This window comes from Sminthopsis crassicaudata, chromosome 4, assembly GCF_048593235.1.
Source record: "Sminthopsis crassicaudata isolate SCR6 chromosome 4, ASM4859323v1, whole genome shotgun sequence".
NCBI classification, from domain to species: Eukaryota; Metazoa; Chordata; class Mammalia; order Dasyuromorphia; family Dasyuridae; genus Sminthopsis; species Sminthopsis crassicaudata.
In genome coordinates, this window is record NC_133620.1 from 98,299,461 (window position 1) to 98,319,327 (window position 19,867).

At 43.7% G+C, this 19,867-nt stretch overlaps 2 protein-coding genes across 4 annotated transcripts; both read right to left on the reverse strand.

Annotated features, from left to right (window-relative positions):
* Positions 1 to 577: 577 nt before the first annotated feature.
* LOC141565583 (tubulin alpha chain, testis-specific-like) lies at positions 578 to 8,484 on the reverse strand. Of its 3 annotated transcripts, none has more exons than XM_074308832.1 (5): positions 8,362 to 8,484; positions 6,756 to 6,978; positions 4,429 to 4,577; positions 2,249 to 2,929; positions 578 to 1,023 (listed from the first exon to the last, which is right to left on the reverse strand). In XM_074308832.1, the coding sequence occupies exons 1-5, from the start codon at positions 8,362 to 8,364 to the stop codon at positions 730 to 732; spliced, it is 1,350 nt and encodes a 449-aa protein (XP_074164933.1). In that variant the 5' UTR covers positions 8,365 to 8,484; the 3' UTR covers positions 578 to 729. The 3 variants fall into 3 exon arrangements, with proteins under 3 accessions (XP_074164933.1, XP_074164934.1, XP_074164935.1); XM_074308833.1 differs by lacking the exon at positions 8,362 to 8,484 and adding an exon at positions 7,430 to 7,870; XM_074308834.1 differs by lacking the exon at positions 8,362 to 8,484 and adding an exon at positions 7,199 to 7,240.
* Positions 8,485 to 13,006: 4,522 nt separating this feature from the next.
* On the reverse strand, positions 13,007 to 18,743 carry RABIF (RAB interacting factor). Its single transcript, XM_074308844.1, has 2 exons — positions 17,963 to 18,743; positions 13,007 to 14,143 (listed from the first exon to the last, which is right to left on the reverse strand). Exons 1-2 carry the CDS (start codon positions 18,086 to 18,088, stop codon positions 13,898 to 13,900), a joined length of 372 nt encoding a protein of 123 aa, XP_074164945.1. The 5' UTR covers positions 18,089 to 18,743; the 3' UTR covers positions 13,007 to 13,897.
* Between the last annotated feature and the right edge of the window lie 1,124 nt (positions 18,744 to 19,867).

Here is a 19,867-nt window from a genome sequence, read left to right on the forward strand (position 1 = left end):
TGGCAAGTTAAAAGGCCTATGACATACTTCATAGAGGGAGATTGCCAGGAAGAAAAAGATAGAATTAAAAGCGGTAAATACTGTGGTGAGGGACAAAGTGTACCAATTTGACAAATTGATATAGACATACACCTGCTCATCAAAAACCCAGCTGGGCTATCAGTAGGATGAGAATTTTGGATAAGCATTCCCTGGGTGGGGTTTTGCAGCATGACTGACTACAGATAAAGGTAGCTACTGGTATGACAAGCTTTTAACTATAAGTATCCCAGATAAGCTTGGACAGAATCTGATTGCTAGTCCTTGGCCTACAAGTAGAGCCTAGGAGGATTTCTGTTCATAGCAAGACAAGTCTAAAAACAGGAAAAGTTGTTCTGAAAGGGGGAAATGACTCCCAACAGCTTCCACAGAGATAAAGATCCAAGTTTCAGTAAAAAGATGGAGACAATGGAATTTGTCTGAGAGGAAGTATGGGACTTCACCTGTTCATCTTCAAAGCTTTCAATGTCTATCTCTACTTTCAGTCTAGCTAAAAGGGAGAGAAAGGACAATAAAAGACCAGAGGAAAGCAGCAGTCTAAGCTTCAATAGTGCATCCGTGCACACACGTACGTACACACGCATGCACGAAAGTCCACATTTATTGCTAGTAAGAAAAGATTTTATTTTGGGGAGGTAGGAAAAGAGAAAGATATGAAAGACTGAGAGGAGTTTGGATTCCGGAAGCCTTCTAGAACTCCTCGCTTTCATCTTCACCCTCTATAGAGTCTGTGCCCACTTCCTCATAATCCTTCTCCAGGGCAGCCAGATCTTCACGAGCCTCAGAGAACTCGCCTTCCTCCATGCCTTCGCCCACATACCAGTGCACAAATGCCCGCTTGGCATACATGAGGTCAAACTTGTGATCCAGACGGGCCCATGCTTCGGCAATGGCCGTAGTGTTACTGAGCATGCACACTGCCCGCTGCACTTTAGCTAGGTCTCCACCAGGTACCACTGTCGGGGGCTGGTAATTGATACCAACCTGAAAAGAGACAAGAAGAGTTAAGGCTCCTCAGTTCTCGAATTGTCTTGCCCCAACCTGGACACATTTTGATGTGGGTCTATGTTCCTAGAGGAACACATTTTCTTGGACAAGTATACCGTCAATCCCAACTTCCTTTCATCCTCTGGCAATATTACTCAGAGCACCTGGTTTCCAGGATGAACCCATTGTTTTTAATAACCGAATGGGGCTTGCTTCTATTCTTTCCACACACCAGTTACTTTTAAAAAAGGTTGTTGTTCTCAGAAGGCCAGGAAGTTCTTTTTCAACAGAACCTCCCATTTGTGATGGCTTTGACTTAACTTTTCGATAGGACAGAAAATTGCCCAGACATGACACTGAAAAACCAGATCACATGTTACTTCTAAGGCCTCAGAGATCAAAGTAATACAAGTCATAAAAAAAGAGATCCAAGTAGTCTTTCCTAACTGCTTAAAAAGTAGTTTTGAAATCATTTGAAAAAGTGCCAATTTTAAATGTGCTGAGAAGCAAGATGATGGTGTTGGGGATGAGCTCTGCATAGTAATACAGATTCTAGTTCACGTTCTAATCTGTCCTGACACCAACCAGCTGTAATGCCGCAGGCCCAGAGAAGCCCATTAAGTTGAAAATTTTCTGTAAAATGAGGAGTTAGAGTACATGATTTAATTTCTCTTTTGTTGTTCTTGTTGACACAAATGAAGAATCCCAAGACCGGAGTTCTAAAATCTATGAGAACCAAAAAAATATAAAATAGCACCTCAGCTTGGGGTTGTCCTTATCCTTGATCTCCATAGCAAGGTGAGAGAAAAGGCACAGGAGTTAAAGGGCATAGGTACTTATTAAACACCTCCTATGTACTAAGTACAGTGCTAAGCTCTGGGATACAAAAAAAAAAAAAAAAAAAAGTCTCCTATTCTCAACAATAACTTTCTCCACTTCTGATCTATTTATCAGGGAAGGTCTGGGTGGTAGCTCTACCACCTTCTTAGTTTTGATTGCCTCAGATCAAATGAAGTGCTTTTATTCTCTTGAGTATCCAGTAACTTCTCAAACCACCCAAGAAACAGAGCTCCCTGCTCCCCCTGAAGATACAAGTGTAGAGAATACAACTACTGGGACTGGCTCAGGATTATACGTTGGGTGTTTGAAACTAGTGCAGATTTAGTTATTGCATCCCAAATACTAGAGATCACCCCGACTGCTCCCTCCCCCTCCTACTTGCCTTGAAGCCGGTGGGACACCAGTCTACAAACTGGATGGTCCTCTTAGTCTTGATGGTGGCAATGGCGGCGTTGACATCCTTGGGCACGACATCCCCTCGGTACAGCATGCAACAGGCCATGTACTTGCCGTGACGCGGGTCACACTTGACCATCTGGTTGGAGGGGTCAAAGCAGGCATTGGAAATCTCGGCTACAGACAGCTGCTCATGATAGGCCTTTTCAGCAGAGACTATGGGCGAGTAGGTGACGAGCGGAAAGTGGATGCGAGGGTAGGGCACCAGGTTGGTCTGGAACTCGGTGAGGTCCACATTGAGGGCACCATCAAAGCGCAGGGAGGCGGTGATGGAGGACACGATCTGGCCGATGAGCCGGTTTAGGTTGGTGTAGGTGGGGCGCTCAATGTCCAGGTTCCGGCGGCAGATGTCGTAGATGGCTTCGTTGTCCACCATGAAGGCACAGTCCGAGTGCTCCAGCGTAGTGTGAGTAGTTAAAATGGAGTTATAAGGCTCCACGACAGCTGTGGACACCTGTGGGGCTGGGTAGATGGCAAACTCCAGCTTGGACTTCTTGCCATAGTCCACAGAGAGTCTCTCCATTAGCAGAGAGGTGAAGCCTGAACCTGTACCACCCCCGAAGCTGTGGAAGATCAGGAATCCCTGCAGTCCAGTGCATTGGTCTGACTGGGTGGGGAGAGAGGAAAACAAGCAGGGCACAAGGATGAGATGGGGAATACAAATACACATGGAGATATTCTCGCTCCCATTTCTTGACATGGGAAAAGAATTCCCTTTGCTCCCACCCAGTAATTTTTAGGGAAGAAATGATCTACAAAGCAGTTAAATGGTCTTAGGGAGCTGTATGAACACAATGGAGATAAGCATGATTGTTGCCTTCTCCAGCCTCTAGAAAGAAATTGAAAAGCTCTTGAGAGAGGTGACCATCACTAAGTCATGGTAGTTTGGGGGTAAGGCAGGTATTAGGGGGAATATCATTCTTCACAGTTAGTAGAATCTTCCTAATACAGGCCCTGTAGCGTTTTCTGTTAAGAAGATTGGCTTAACTATTGTCTTTCTTCCCAGGTTACTTTTACCTTCTGAATCCAATTCTTACTGTGCAACAAGAAATTCGGTTCTGCACACACATATATTGTATCTAGGATATACTATAATACATTAAACACGTATGGGACTAATGCCATCTACGGGAGAGGGTGGAGGGAAGGAGGGGAAAATTCGGAACAGAAGTGAGTGCAAGGGATAATGTTGTAAAAAATTACATGCATATGTAGTCAAAAAAAATTATAATCATAAAATTAATTTTTAAAAAAATTGGCTTAAAGCCTTCTTAGAACTGTTTCTCAAAAAAAAAAAAAAAAAAAAAAAAAAAAGATCTCAGACTCAGGATTATTTTTCTAGCTACAGGGTGGATAGATTTCCAACTCTTAATCCCCCAGGTAGGGAATGGGATATAAAGAAGAACAAGATTAACTAGTAGCTTTCTAGGCTGGTAAGTATTGCCCTGAATTCACAATTAATTGACTAGAAAACAGATGTCAAGTGGATGTGGATAAAGACAGGCAATGATCACAGAGGTGTTCAGCCACTGAGTCTACTTACTGCTGGGATTTAGGATGGATTGTATCTGATATATAACTCAAATAGACATGGCAGCTCTGATAATCTGAGAGAGAAGGCAGGAAAAGCCAATAGATCTGAGAAGGGGATCAGTTCTAGATGTCATGGAAAATAAATAATTTCCCTTCTGGGAAGGATCTTTAGCTTGGGGATTTTATGTATCTAAAATTATTCCGAGAAGGGGTCCATGACAAACAAGAAGGTTAGGAAGCCTGATTTAGGGAAAGTTCTCCAGTTAGCTAGTGTCCTTTAGGTACCTTTTTCCTAGTTTAATCACTACCCATAAACATCTTCCTTTGGAATACTTCTCATCCTTGTTGACCAAACAACTGTTCCCTTGATGGGGGAAGACACCAGAAAAATGGTTGGAGGTGTCAGCTTTGGCAAGGGTGGGTCGGGAAGGGTCTCGTTTTCCTTTACTCTTACTGTTCCTACACAAAAATCCTACCCCTAAGGTCCCAGAGACCCCTGTAGTCAATAGTAGCCAACCAGAAAAGTCAGGATAGGAGGGAGGTAAGGGGAGATGCCATGTTTGCCCAGCTTACCAGTTTTCGGATACGCTCCAATACAAGATCAATTATTTCCTTTCCAACAGTATAATGGCCCCTAGCATAGTTATTGGCAGCATCTTCCTTGCCAGAGATCAGCTGTTCAGGATGGAATAGCTGTTTGTAGATGCTAGTCCGGACCTCATCTGTGAGGAAAAATGGAAGGGCAAGGGAAGAATGGGTAAGTTAATGCAAGGAAAAAAAGTATTTTTAAAAATTTTTTAATAGTATTTTTTTCCAAATATGTGCAAAGATAGTTTTCAACACACATCTTTACAAAACTTGGTTCCAAATTTTTCTCCTCTGCCAATCAATCTGATATAGGTTAAACATGTGCAATTCAAGTATTTTTAAAAGCACCTACTATATATGAGACAATGTATTAAGTACTTTACAATTATCTCATTTGACACTCAAAACAAACCTGAGGTAGGTGCTATTATGATTCTCCATTTACAGTAGAGCACAGTGGTTAAATGACCTGCCCAGGGACACAGAGTTAGCATGTGAAGTTGAATTTGAATTTTGGTCTTCCCTGAACTGGACTATATTTTGCAAAATAATCAAAACATCACTAGTGTCTAATGAATTCCATAAGAAAACAGATTAGAATGGAGAAGAATCTAGCTTATTCGTCACCTTTCATTCCAGGCGTTCAGATCTGTGGATTTGAAAGTCTGGGTAGGAGATATTTAACCTGGAGGCTTTCACTCAAACAGCTTTGGTTGTTTAACTTTTAGTTCTGGGGCTCAGGGAAGAGAGATTAGGTGATCTTTGCAGCTTCAAAAGTACTTTTTAGAATAACCTTGTAGAGTAGTAGATAGTAGGAATATTATTCCATTTTACAAATGGGGAGAAAAATGGGGGAGGTCAGAGAAGAACAGTATCATGTCCAACAGCAGTCAGCATTTGAACCCTGGTCTCTTCAAGTCTGGCTCTTTCTATTATAGTGCACTAACCTAAAATGATACAATTTTATTAAATTTATTTAGTATATTTCACAAATTAGATTTATTAAGTTTATGAAATTCTACAAGTTTATCAGAACTCGTGGCGGACATAGATCTTCACCTGCTTTGGTTTAGAAGGAAGAAAAACTGGGATAGGATTCAAGAAAAACCTAGAGATACACAATTACCTGGCTCAGTGGATAGAAATTTAAAAACTTAATTCCAAATCTGAAGTAGGGCACTTCCTCAATCCTGGTCTACCTTAATTTAAATCACAGTACCTCCTGTCCAGGATCATCATGAAAATAAAAAAGATACCATTTGTAAAGCACTTAACCACTTATGCTTTTGTTATTGCTTATCTGACTCTTTGCGGGCCCTAGGGGGGGTTTTCTTGGCTTGCCATACCCTTCTGCAGCCCATTTGACAGATGAGGCAACTGAGGCAAACAGGGTTAAGTGGCTAGTCCATGGTTCCACAATAAGTGACTAAGGCCAGATTTTAACTTGCTTCTCCTGATTCCGAGGCAGGATCTCTATCTGCTGGCTACCCAGCTGCCCTTGATGGAAGTTCTAGCTATGATTGTTGTTAAAGGCCAAAGGCAGAGGCCAGAAGGGGAAGAAACTCGTCATCTGATGAATCCTCGCTCTGCTCTGCATCTAGAAGTGCTCATTATTGATGCTGATAATAATAATACTAATAATAAGCAGGCGTACAAGTCCCCTGGTCACTTGCTACCCCTTTTGAAGAGGGGGAGGTTCATGGGCAGAAAGCCAAGGAGGCCCAGCTGAGGTAGCTAAGAGGAAAGGGTCGGGTGCCTGCAGAGAGCCTGAATTCACTCATCTCCTGCTGGGAGCTATTGGCTACATTATTTGGCTGAGTGGCCGCCATTTTGTGAGACTCCCATTCCCCTTGGATTAGTTAGTCTGGAAATGCTTTTCCTTTGGGAGGAGGAAGAGGCTGCTCTGTGGGAGTAGGAACAGCTACAGTTTCCCCTGCCCTAAGCCTCTCTGGGCTGGATGAAAGGATCCCTGGCTGTCCCTTTCCACCCACATGTAGATGATTAACTGCACTGAGCATGGACTGAGATTGCTCTCCCCAGTGCCAGAGACAAGCTGCTCTGGAGGCAAGGCCGAGCCCGATTCCTTCCCCGGCAGGCCTCTGTGCGTGGGCTCGCTCCCCTCGGGACGAGGGCGGCAGAGGGCGCTGTGGGTTTTGGCAAGCAGATGGCTGGAATTCCACCGCAGGCTCACTTCCCAGGCCAGGCTCCCCGAGGACTTCAGGGCCTGGGGCAAGGAGTGCAGGCTGGGGGAAGGGAAGCCTTTCTTTCTCTGTTCTCTGCCCCGCCCCCGCTGCTCCTTCTCCACCCCTTACCTATCACAGCAGGCTCCAAGTCTACAAAGACTGCTCTGGGGACATGCTTGCCAGCTCCAGTCTCGCTGAAGAAGGTGTTGAAGGAGTCATCACCACCCCCCAGAGTCCTGTCACTGGACATGGTACCATTGGGTTGGATCCCATGCTCCAAGCAGTATAATTCCCAGCAGGCATTGCCCATCTGCACTCCGGCCTGGCCGACATGGATGGAGATACACTCACGCTGCAGGAGGAAAAGAAATGCATCAATGAGGATGGGTTTGTTCTCGTTTTTTTTCAGGATGGGGGAAGAGTTTAGGGAGGAAAAACAAAACAAAATAGTAGGGGCCCTTCTTCGATTCCTACTAGGGAAGATCCTCCTTGTGTTGGTCCAATCCTCATTCCTGCAATATCAGCTGCTGCAGAAGGGAACTATTATGGCTGCTCTGGCTGTACAGCATTACCTGAGAGTCTAGTCTAGGGAACTGACTTGCAGCTTCAAGCTCCCAGAAGGAGTTCAATCACTGAACCAGCTCCCTTTCAGGCCCTCTGTTCTACCCCTCCTCCTCTTCTCCCCCAACAGGCAGGCAGTTCCCCTTCCCTAATTAGGAGAAACAAGATGACTGGGATTCCAGGCAGAGGAGAAGGACCCGGATTGGCTGCACCGGAGTTATGGATTGGCCAGTACCCTGTACCTCTTGGAAATGCTTAGACTGGACAGTGTCCTAGTGGGCTGTAGTCTTCCCCACGAAGAGCGGGACCGGAGGAAACAAACTGGAGAACATCTAGTCGTTCTCCAGAAAGTTTAGGAAGACAGGGACCGTTCCTGCTATTTCCAGGTGACAGAGTTCTCATGAACTGAATCCCATATTCTTTTCCTTTTCTTTCCCCCAACCAAGGACACCAGCACTTTTCAGAGACAAAAAGGGGAGCGTCTGAAGGGCGCTGACTCCTGCTGGCAAGCCTGGGGAAATCGGGTAGGTTTAGGGCCAGGAAGGTCTGTCCCACCCCCCAAAAAAATCTCCCTAGAAATATTTAAAGGGACCCGCACAGACACTTCTCCCGTAGCGCTGGGAGGCTGGGAGGGAATTCCCCAGATCCGGCCGCTAGCGCAGGGAAGAAACTGGGAACTGCACATTGCGCCCCGCCCCCTCCTCCCACGCGAGGGAAGGCTCCGGGCTCCGGACTGGACTCGGGCCAAGGGGCCCCAGAACCAGTCCGAAACCAGGAGCACGAGACGCCTCTCAGCTTCCTCCCTCCCTCCGCCTCGGAGAGTCCAGACTTCAAGGGCGGTGGAGACTTTGTCCTTTGGGAGAGAAGCCAGGAGAAAAGAGAGGGAGCAGGAAAGGGTCAGAAAGTCCAGCCAGATCCCCAAGAAACTTCTATAGAAAGGGGGGAACTGAATGGGTCAATGACCAAGAAAGGCAACTTAGCAAATAAGTAGCTAGTTCCCCTTTCCCCCCTTCCGAGGTGTCAGGCTGGATTCCTTGTGCGCAGCTCATCTGGCCCGGACCCCACCTGGGAGCGCTCGGGGCTTCCCTGTAACCGAGTCCCCGGGACGTGGAGAGGAACGCGCTCCTTTGCCCCTTCCCCACAGCCCGGACCCTTCCTCAGAGCCCGCCCTCACCATGGTTGCTCCGACGAGAGAAGATGGGTTAGGGTACTGTTGACTGCAGACAGGTTACGGGTCTCTGCCAACACAGCAAATCCGAGGGCGCTTCTCTCCCGCGGCGGCTTATATGTCCCCGCCGAGCTCTGGGCCGGCCTCCATCTCGGCCCCCATTGGGCTGCTCCTTGAGCCGGGCCCCACTCTCCGCTCTTCTCACTGGATCATGCCCCCAAAGAAATCCGCCCCTCACTCCCTTACTGGGCAGCCGCTTACGAAATGTCCCCGCCGGAGCTGCTCATTGGGCAATTTGTAATAGGGAGCAGGAGATGGTGTTTCTCCAGCCCTAGGTGTCTCCTCCGGACCTGAGCCTTTTTTCTCGCCCAGTCCCTGATTGTAGCCTAAAGGTCAGTCCAAGGAAGGAGCTCATGTTTCACTTCCCTCCCACTCCCATTCTTCAGGAGTCCCTCCTGCCAACATGCGTACCTTAGAATTAACTTTTGAGTTTGCACCCCAACATGTGCTCTGGGGAGCTCGTGGAATCGCTTGAATAATGGTTTTTGTTTTGTTTTTAGTGTGTCGAAGGTTTTTGTATTTTTAAATCCTTATTCTAAAGGATAGTTACCTGGGAGTAATTATCGGCATTTTACTGAAAAGTCTATCGGTGTCTTTACTTTGTCTATCTTCACACTTTTCAAGTTAGTTCCTCTCAGAATTTACATTGGGATACAAAATCACGGGCCTGATTCAGGTGTTCCCCAGAGCACATCTGTCTGCAATTTCTATTCCTTCTGGTTAACCAGTTAGCCTTTTCCCTGCTTGGGGGCAGATTGAGGGACTGAAGTGTTTTTCAGCTTCCTCTAAGGATGGATAAAGTACTTCCACCCTTTAAGAATAATCCCCCTTAATATTGTTTCCAGCTTGTCAAGAAAGAAGGTGCAATTTCTCATCTGTTCCCATTTCACTATCCTCAGGGATGGGAGAGTTCTTCTCAAAGATGTATAGTAATAGATGAGCTAGTGGTAATGGTGTATGGGATGAGCTAACATGTACACAATTTATGAAATTAGTTTTATAAGGCCAAATTTCATTCTCTCAAGGCAAAATTCTAGTTGTGAAGTCCTTTAGTTCATCCTAGTATTCTAGATTGGCTAGGATTGGGGGTGGGAAACAATTAGGGAGATTCAAAACTGATTTTTCATTTGATTTCAGATCTGCTGTTCTTTGCCTGAGAAGGTACAAATTATTTGTGTATTCAAAAACATTGATATGAAGCATCAGAAGGATGTTCCCATTTGCCCATGAACTATTTGTAGACCAGTATCTCCCTCAAGCATCTCTAGGAAGTGAGGGCTCCAGATTCAAAGCCAGGCAATTTGTATTATTATTAAGGTATAAAAAAGTTTGCTTGTCTGACAGGTGGGCAGTCCGTGAGCTAAAGACTACTTTATTATCATATGGTGTGGAAGAGGGGAAGGCTCTTCTGAATGTAGATATTAGTTAGCTACATTGATGCCATTGAGCATTATGAACATTATATCCCTCTCCTGCCCCTCTTTCAAAGTATTCCATTGTTGCTAAATGTTACCATGCTCCAATAACTTTTGTCCCCTTATCAGTTTTCCTGATGACACCTCTTGATATTTTCTCGACTTACTATTGGAGTAGTTTGCCATTTGCTTCCCCCTCAAATCCAGGGATTCTTAATCTTTTTTGGAATGCTGACCCTTTGTTTCATTCTGGAACATTCTTCACCAACTTCCATAGGGCTTTGCACCTTTCCACTATGCACTATTCTGTTTTGATACTTCCTTACTGAGCTATGTGTCAAAACTTATGAGATCTTAAGTTTCACAGGGCATGTCTTAATTTAAACCTTTCCTATACAGAAGTGTCTAACTCAAATAAGCTGTATATAAGAAATGCTAAGAAAACCACATCTTTAACATTATCTGTGCTCTATTTTTACTTGTTAAATATTTACCAATTATATTGTAATCTGGTTTGGGCTTCACTAGGGAATGTTAGTTGTGCAGTAAACAAAGTAGGGCCTTTGAGAAGTGTTTGTTAAATTTGACCAAATCTCACAACTCCCCCCCCCCCCCCCCAAGCATTGGGATTATTTGCCCAGGGACACATGGCAGTAAGCATTAAGAGTCTGAAACTGGATTTGAACTCTCAAGTCAGTGTGCTCTAACCTCTGTACCATCTAGTTATCCCTCCTTAAAACATTTTTAAGAGTTAACTTGGGAATTCTTCCTTTCATTTACAGATTCATCCTATTTCCAAATTTAGTGTTTTGTAATTTCACCCTCTTCTCTGCTATTTATGTGTATTTTCACCTACCACATTGGAGAAGAATTGGGAATGAGCTGCATAGTAGACAGAGTTCATAGCAAGACCTGAGTTGAAATTTCCTCAGACACTGATTAGTTGTATGATGCTGGGTAAGTCACTTAACCTTTTTGTCTCAATGCCCTGGAAAAGGAAATATCAAAGCCCTCTAGTATCTTTGCTGAGAAAACCCCATGGACAGTATGAATAAGTCACAAAGAGTCAGAGATGACGGGGTATCTTAACAAACCAGGACATCCTTGTTACAGAATTTAAACGGTACAAGAAGATGTTCCCTTGCATATACCAATTTGCTTTTCAAGCAGCCCAAAGGCTTCAGCACCTTTTGAAAAAGGAGGAATCAGAGCCTTTGCTGAGTTTTTTCATAACCTTTCCCTTTAATGCAACAAAATGATTCTGAAATAAGAACCACAAACTAGTCCAGTGAGGGTGGGGTGAATAGAGATGGAAAGACTCTAGGAGAACAAGCATATCCTGTTCACCAAAAGGCAATCATTAAGATTGCCAGGCTTCTTGCGGGCATTTCTGAGCTTGGTCAGGAAGGTATTATCTTAAGCCCTCTGGCCCTTGAGTCTTCATTCATGAAGATTAATTCCCATGTATTCAAACTCTTTCCACTCAAATGGAGACATTTAAAAACACTTCCACAATAGCCAAGGAAAGCATAGAAGCCCTGGATCTACTTGAAACAGCCTCAGCTTAATAGTTATACTTTTTCCTTCTCCCCTTCCAGCACCACTCACTGCTGTGGCCTTAGTAAAATAATTCTATAGTTATAAAATCTATTCTAGTCTGAGAAAAGTATACAAAATGTGTTTCTAGTCCTTTCTTAGAGATCCGAAATATTATCAGCATATATTGACCCAAAGGACTGAATCTTTTGTTTGCAAAAATTGTTTTAAATGAGCCTCATTTTAATGAATATGCCAGGACATGTAGCTATATACACACATATACAATTTGGAAGTGAAGAGGGAAGGGCAAAGCAATCAGAGTTGGTGACATGCTCAGGATCACATAGCTAATAAATCTCTGAGGCCTGGATTTTGAACTCTACTGTGCCACCTCACTGCCCCTAAAATAGTCTTTTAAAAGCATTATAACTTTGGAAACCAACATAAAATGTTCTCTTGAAGATGACTATTAACAGAATTTTATTTTGAAATGTTTATGTCCCATTCTGCTTTTCAATAAATTTGTAACAAACTGAAATGAAATATTGTTTATATTATCAAAAAAATTGATGTTAAGAACTGAGTACAGGTGAAAGAAGCTGTCTCTTGGGGAGTACTGAAGCGTACATTGTAATACTGTAACCTAAGTGCCCTTCTTCAGAAAGCATGGTGCTGACATGAAATATAGTAACAGAATATGCCCAATTTTGATTCTTTGTAGATAAGAGGCAACTCTCTAGTTGCAAAATACTGTCTGACAAGTTCAAATGCTTAACCAGGAGCAACCACAATGACCTTGTGAAAACAATTTGCTTGTTCAGAGTTAGTAGAAGTAGCAAATTCATATATTCATAAAGTTATTGTTATATGGAAGGTACTTCCACATTATCAAAAGTAGTTTTCTTTAATCAAGCCTGGGTACCAATAAGCCAAAGCTGAGTGGGGGGCTCCCCAATGATGTTAAGTAGCTGATGTGCCAGATGAGGGAGGAAAATGCAAGATAAGCCCCCACGAGGCCAGATCCACACATTCTTTCCAAAGACTCACATGAGGTCTTTTAACCACTGTTCAAATTTTTAAAAATTATTATCGTCAGTAAATCTGAAAAGATGAAGTAGTAAATGTCTTATATTTTTGGCTTCTGAAGCAAAACCTGCTTGTCCAGGTTTGGCTGATAGTAACGAGCGGCCAGCATGGCACCAGAGGCCAAGTGTCTTTGTATGAATAAAAAAAAATCCTCAGTTGCGCTCCTAGCAACAACTTATCAGTACATTTAACTTCTTGTTCAGAAAATCAAGGTACTGTCCAATTCTACCAACAGTAGCACTCCAGGGGACCATGACTGTGAGTAAAGCCACTACTCTTGGGGGAGGGGGCAAGTTGGTTAAAGCTTTATACTTCAAGTTGGAGGGGACTCACTCTATAAATGTTAAAGGGGTGTCAGGCCCTGAATCACTCAAGATGGTGTCTGCCCTTTGAATAATCTGGGCTTCCTTTCCATCTCAACTTCTAGACCCCCGAGTTGTCCCAAGAGACTGCTATAAACCTTACTTTATAAATTACTTAAGGTACCATGAGCCAGTTCACTAGAGATGACAGAGTAAATGGAAACCACGGAAGAGAGTAAAACAAATAAGTACGCCAACTCATTCATTTTTAATGCCCTCTTGGACCAGCACCAAACCAGAAGGGCCAAGAGTTTTCCTAGTAGTCAAGAAACATAAATTCACTTGAATAGGAATACAGGTCACTGGATGGAAAGTTCGCATTTCTGGAATTTGTTAGGATGGTGAATGTTAAAAGATAAGTAAAATTCGCATCCCACCAAGAATTCTCGCCCTGCACCAGGTCCATTAGGTTCAGTAATTGTGCCGATGCTGCTTTCTTTAGACACAGTTCTTCCCATGATGAAGAGACTCAGTCATCTGTTCAGACATGAGCCAAGCTTGTAAACTTCACATGCAAGTTAGCAGTGGTTCCTCCTGTATATGCTCTCCATCCTAATACTCAAGGGAGAATCTTTGACACATCTGGTGAATTATTTTTCTTTGTGGTGGTTGCCAGAATGTGCTAAAAATTTAATTCTCTATTCATATATTCTAAGTGTGGGATTAGACCATTGACAAGAAACCACATAATTTTAAAGCTAAAAGGGGTCAAACAAATCAGAACAGTAAAAATCTGACTGTCAACTTAAGAGCAGGAAACAAAAAGTAGCACCTGGATAAGAAACACAGGACCAGGCCAGTAAATAAATTCTGGAAGGCACCTGGCTTCCCACATCACTAACTAGAAAGGAAGAGGAGGAAGTGTTGTGCTACAGGGAGAACTATGTGAGACGTGTGCACTTGAGGTTTCAAGGAAGCAAGTTAGGGTAAACCCTTTGTATGTTCAAGTAGACATTGTGGTACTCACAACTTTACATTAGTATAGAGAAGAAAGCAGCAGAACAGTTATATCAGGTTAGAATGACTGCTGTTTTGGGGAGATGCTTCCATCATGGGAAGTTGCTGCTGGAGATCCCTTAGTCACTCGTGAGAAACCCTCTCCAAAGCCACATAGAAACTATTTTTGTCATCCAGGCAGTGCCAGCCGATGGGTCCAATTTCACAATCTGCGCAGACCAGAAATTTGATGTTCCCTACGTCTTTGGTGAAGCCCACATTCTCAAAGGTGAACATGTCATCAACCAGCCAGTGTTCTTGAAGGAAGTCACCTTCTGGGTTGCTGCCATCAGCCAGAGCTGGCTTCTTCCTCATGGAGGGAAGGAACAGCTGCCATGTAAGAAAACAGGCACATGAGATTACACATCAACCTGTTTCTTGATCATACTCACTGCTTTACAATCTCATGTAATAATTTAAAAGGGGGAAATAGATTTATTGTGTTGGGATTTTGGATGTCTCATGTACCACTTCCTGATGCTAGTCTGATATATGTGAGGTTCCAGTTATTCTGGTGTCTTGTTTATGCAGCACTACAAAATATCCTGGTTCTCTTATTCCCTGAGTAGACTGGATATACAACATTATATGAAGCATTCCAAGGGTCCAGAGGCAGTCCCAAGACTTGGAACTCCATGCCCAAGATCCCTGGAATTACATCTGACTTCCATGATTCTCCATCACTAATCCAGAAATCCAAAGGGCTTTTGCAGCCAAAGAACCACTTTAATTTTCCAGTGTGGCCCAGTTAGCCCCACTGACATAGAGTCCTACATGGTTTTCCAGTACCACCAAAGTAGATTTCCTCTCATCTTTATAGCTGCTCTCATATTCCTCCAGACTTTAGCGATCCCTGTTTTTGTAAAATGGGATTATAATTTCTAAGGTCCCTTCTAGAGCTAAATTCTAGTGTATCTCAAACCTCCCACTATTTGTGAAACTGGCCAATAGCTTCAGTGTACTGACAGCACTGGGGATGGCCAAAGAATTCAGTGCTTAATATTTTAAGTGGTTTGACAGATGATGAGCTGCAAGAATAGAGTATTCAAGTTCTTTCCAAATTATAGTCATGGAGTGTGCAATAGATGCTGATGAGGACATCCTTGGTTTGCATTCAGGAACTCCTGTGTGGGGAACTGAAACAATATTGGTGGTCAAGAGTTCTTTGAGAACAACCATATATTCCCTAACCCTCTTGTCTCCAGGTATTTACCTTTTGTTCAAACAGATGTCTATCCTAATATACAGGCATCTATTTGCTGACTCACTGACTTCTCTGATGACACTACAAAGTTAGAAGCCATTTCATGTCTACAAGGGTCAATTTCCAGGAAAATATTTTCTGCCCACTTTAGTTTTGTGGTCATGGAAGATGAGATCATGTTAAAACATGCTATCTGACTTCAGAAAATTTCTGAGAATTTAACTTTTGTAAAGGGCTTATCCATAGATTAAGTAATGATATAAGTATACATTAATATCTTCATAAACAGAGATCAAGCAAATTATGTGCTTGGTATTACTCATTGTTAGCACAACTAAAAAAAATTAACTCTGTTCTCATTTATGGATGAATATATTACTTACTAGTTATACTCAACTGAATTTGCTGTGTCCACACTGCAAGTTTACTTTTATTAAACATTCCCATTTAGATTTGTTTCTTGGCTACTTAGGGCTACCATACATAACAAAGCCAAGAGGAATACTCCAAATTAATTGTTGCAGTGCCAAAGGTGTCTCTCAGTTGTGGGTCAGGCAATGGGTTTTGGTTGAATTTGGTTTTAGTTGAATCTAAGGGTTTTGGTTGAATACTGAGCAGAGAGCATCAAGATAACTGGCATCCAGTGCCTCGATATGTTCAAAAAAATCCTTAGATTGAAGAACCCTAATAGCACTTACCTCACAGGGTTAATAATATTTGTAAAAATATGTTATGTGGAAATATAATAATATAATATATATATATATATAATAAATATATTTCCACATACATATATTTCCACATACATATTTTTACAAATATTATTAACCCTGTGAGGTAAGTGCTATTAGGGTTCTTTAATCTAAGGATTTTTTTGCTTTGCAAACCTTAATGTGAAATATAAATGGTAGCTTTTACTATGGAAAACAATGCCATTGGATTAGAATCGAATTTTACCAGCGATTCTAGGGTTATCTTTGCATACATTATAATGCTCTCCTCCCTCCTTTCCCCCTATCTTGGAATACTCGATTCCTTTTAAAGTTCAAATACCACCTTTCCCCAAAAAGGACCTTCCTAATTCCTGAGGTCGTTAAGGTTGTCTTCAAGAATTTCATTTGTTTAACCTATATTGGATTACTTGCTGTCTAGGAGAAAGGGATGGGGGGAAGGGGGAAGGAAGGGGAAAAAAAATTGGAACACAAGATTTTGCTAGGGTGAATGTTGAAAAGTATTTTTGCAGGTATTTTGAAAAATAAAATGCTATTAAGTCTTTTTTATGGTTGTCTTCAAATTACTGTGCATTTTATTTTGCATATATCAGGTATTTACTTATCTGTGAACATGCTGTATTCCCTAGTCAAATGTAAACTCACTGAAGACAGAGACTTTCCCCCCATTGTCTTTATGTCTAGAGCTTGGCATTCTATCAAGGGATCAAACCCTAGCTTTGTTTCTTTCCCTTAATTTTGAGAGAAAATAAACTTGTGATTCCTTTTGGTACGCTGAAACACTCAGGGCTTTTCCAGACCTAACGTAGAAAACAGCCAAATTAGATTACTTTAGTTTAAGAACATAACGTCTCATGTGTAATTGTCCTTCCGTTTCTTCAGTCATGTCTTCATAGCCCATCTGGGGTTTTCTTGGCGGAGATACTAAAAGGGTTTTCTATTTCCTGCTCCAGCTCATTGTACAGATGAGGAAAGGGAGGCACACAGTGACTCACTCAGGGTCACCCAGCTGGTGAGGGTCTGACGCGGGGTTTGGCTCGGACCCCCTAGCTGCCCCCACACGTACAATTAGGTTTGCCAATAAATGGAAGCAACCAGAGGTTGTTAGAGACTCCTCCCTGGAGACTCAAAGCCAGCCATCCCTCAGCCGCTAACCAGTTGTGGCGCCCTAGGTTTTCTCAGGATGAGATTGCCATGAGTGTGATGTTTGATTCTAAAATGCTAAATATAGTCATAAAATTCTAAATATAGTCATTATATGTTAACTGGTCTTTTGTCTTTTTAAGGGGTTTTTAACTTTTGTGATGAACTAAACTTGCAAGTTCTAAATTTTAGGAAACTAGTTTTTTTTCTAGTTAGTGAAAAAGGAAAAAAAAACAACACTCCAGCTCAGAAGAGGAATATTTCTATCAACCTATAAACCAAAAAAATCAGAGCAAGAGGAAGCCCAGACACGCCGAGCAAGGCGACTCCTTCTCCGGGGGGAAGGGGAAAGCAGGGGGGAGGGAGTATGGGAAGGCGGGAATGCACGGACTTTGAACGCTAAACTTTTCCTAGGGCCCCTGACACTTAACCCCCCCCCCCAACTCTGCACAGGCCACTGACCTAACCATTGGGGGTAAGGCCCGGCAGCAACTCCGGGGGAACAACCGACTTGTACATTCATACCCCAACAATTCTCTAGGGTTTGTTGGGGGGGCGTCTTTCCCTCAGATTTCCAAGACTTAGGATCGGGCCGCGGAGCTCACTCAGGGCCTCGGCCACTACGAGGCTACCTCTCAACCCCCAAACTTCTAAGCCCGGGCCCCGACTTCGCCCGGACAACTTCCATAAGTGGCCCGGATACTGGATGAGGGTGGCATGGTCGGTGGGAATTAGGGGATCCAATCAGGGTCAAAAGAACCGGATAGCAAAAGGGAAAGCCAGGGCGCAGGCGCACGATGACGCCACATCAGGGCAGCACGGGGAGGAAGGAGGGGCAGAGAGAGAAACTAGAAGAGGAACCTTGGGGAGATGGAGCTCGGAGAAAAAGGGTCCGCGTAACAAGGGGCGGGACTAAGCAGAAAAAAAATCTCGCGTGAAAAGGGGCGGAGCTCCGGACGGAGAGAACTCCCAGCGCGAGGGGCGGGGCTGGGGATCCGAAGGGACGAGGTCTCCTGACCCAGCAGCCCCGTTCTCTAGGTGAGGAAGGAGGGCTTCCCTCTTGCCTGATACCTGTCTGCGTGAGAAGAGAGCGGCCCCGGGCTGCAGCACCCGGGATCCACAGCGCTGACACAGCACAGCTTTCCTGTTCCGGCCCTCGGCTGACACTAGCTCGTTCCTGTGCTCCTCCGGCTCCATCGCGCCACCGCCACCACCACTTCCCCGAGCTGCCTCCAATGCGCAGGCGCAGACTGGTTCACAGCGTGGGAGCCTCCTTCCACACCGCCTTTATTTAGTGCGCAGCCGCTCTCGAGTCTCCAGTCACTCCGTCACTGCGCAGGCGTCTTCGGTTACTTTTGGGTCCGGTACGCAGGCGCTATCCTCCTCCTTTGCCCGTCCTGAGTGGTCAGCTGTGTCGGAGTGGCTTTGTGACAGGGACACTGAACTCCTGGGAAGCAGCGTCAAACTCTCCTCCCACCATTGCTAATTCACGGGGACGTCTATGCCCAACCTCCCCCCGAGGCCGGGTTAGGCTGGAGGGAGATTATGAAATAACCTTACTCCCGAAGTCAGGATTTCCGCTTCTTTGATCGAGAGGAACTAAAATGGCTTATTTCCTTGGTCAGGTCGGGGGCGAAGAGATTGCTCCCGCTTCTCTAACCCTCCCTGGCAGGCTGGCTTTACTAGAAAACGCCGGCCTTGGGTTTCTCCAGGTAGTTGGACCATGCCCACCTTTCACTGTATTGCCCAGGCTCCATCTGAGGTGGAACCCGGGGAAGCCGTTATTTGAATGCGCCAAGATCTCTGCCCTTTAGCCTTTCATCTTCACACCTCTGTACATGCACGAGGTTTTGAGGGATTTTAAATTTGTGGCATGTATAGATCCACACGGTCAGTATGTCATCCTGGTGCTGCCTCCCTTCTGCGTAACCACTGTGCTAAGCTGCCACTTACTACTGTAAAGTACTTTAAACAGAGGCCCAGAAGAGCCCCATGGCTTAAGACAATTGACAGGTTGATTGCCTCTCTCAAGCATGGCTTCTAATGGATTGATAAGGAGTCTCATTTAGGAAAAGGAATCATAAACTAGTACCTTACGCATGCATTATAGCCCATTCCATCCTCACAGCACACCTGTGATGTAGGAGGGCAGTGACCTTCCTGTTAGAGCAGAATTAACAGACTTAAGTTTGAGCGGTCAGACCAGTAAGTAGTAAGTTTTAAATCAGTTTTTTCTGAAATACCACTAGTTTTCTTTGGGGAAATAGGGACTAAGTTGAAGTTAGCTGTTCATGATGTAGCATTCATTCTCTTAACTGTATACTCTTAAAATAACCAATTAGATAATTATGTTTCTCCTTTCTCTTCCTTGCCCTTCCCACTCCATTGAGTAAATTGCAGTCAAGCAAATTTAGATTATAAGAGATTAAAAAAAAAAATGATATTAAACAGTTCTTGTGGTCCTTACAAAAGAATAGCTGGTCTCTTATCTTCTAACTATATAGCAGGACCTAATCCTCTACAGCAAGTATAGAGGAGTTGAGATTAAGGGGGGGGGGGGGAATCAAGTTCTAGAGAGAGCACCTAAAGCTGATCCTCTCCCCTTTTCCTATAAACCTTTAGTGTACAGTGAGGATCAGCCACAGACTACACTCAAGACATGTGATTTTAATATTTTCATAAAAAAATACAAATGAAATGAACTCTGTAAGGAATCAAACAAGACTCAGAGGAGGAGGCCTGAGTAGACTTTCAGATTAAATGTCAAGTGCATCCCTACTCAATTGACTGTTCTCTCCCCACTCCCAAAAGCGAACATTTCAATTCTCAATGGGGCTCAGTCAGTAAAATGGCTCAGAAGGCCACAAAAGGTATGGAAAGCCTAACAGAACATTTCTGCTTGTCTTTGATTATGCAGCACTAAGACTTTATGGGAATTCTAAATTCAGGGAGAAGTCAGGAAAAATGGAGGAAAAA

Coding starts and splice junctions, on each gene's coding strand:
- LOC141565583 (XM_074308832.1), bottom strand. Junction 4,578..6,755: donor CTTGGAGCCTGCTGTGATAG/GTAAGGGGTGGA, acceptor TTTTCCTCACAG/ATGAGGTCCGGACTAGCATC. Junction 1,024..2,248: donor GGTGTCCCACCGGCTTCAAG/GCAAGTAGGAGG, acceptor GTCTCTTTTCAG/GTTGGTATCAATTACCAGCC.
- RABIF (XM_074308844.1), bottom strand. CDS start 18,088: ATGGAGCCGGAGGAGCACAGGAACGAGCTAGTGTCAGCCGAGGGCCGG. Junction 14,144..17,962: donor CTCTCTTCTCACGCAGACAG/GTATCAGGCAAG, acceptor CTTACATGGCAG/CTGTTCCTTCCCTCCATGAG.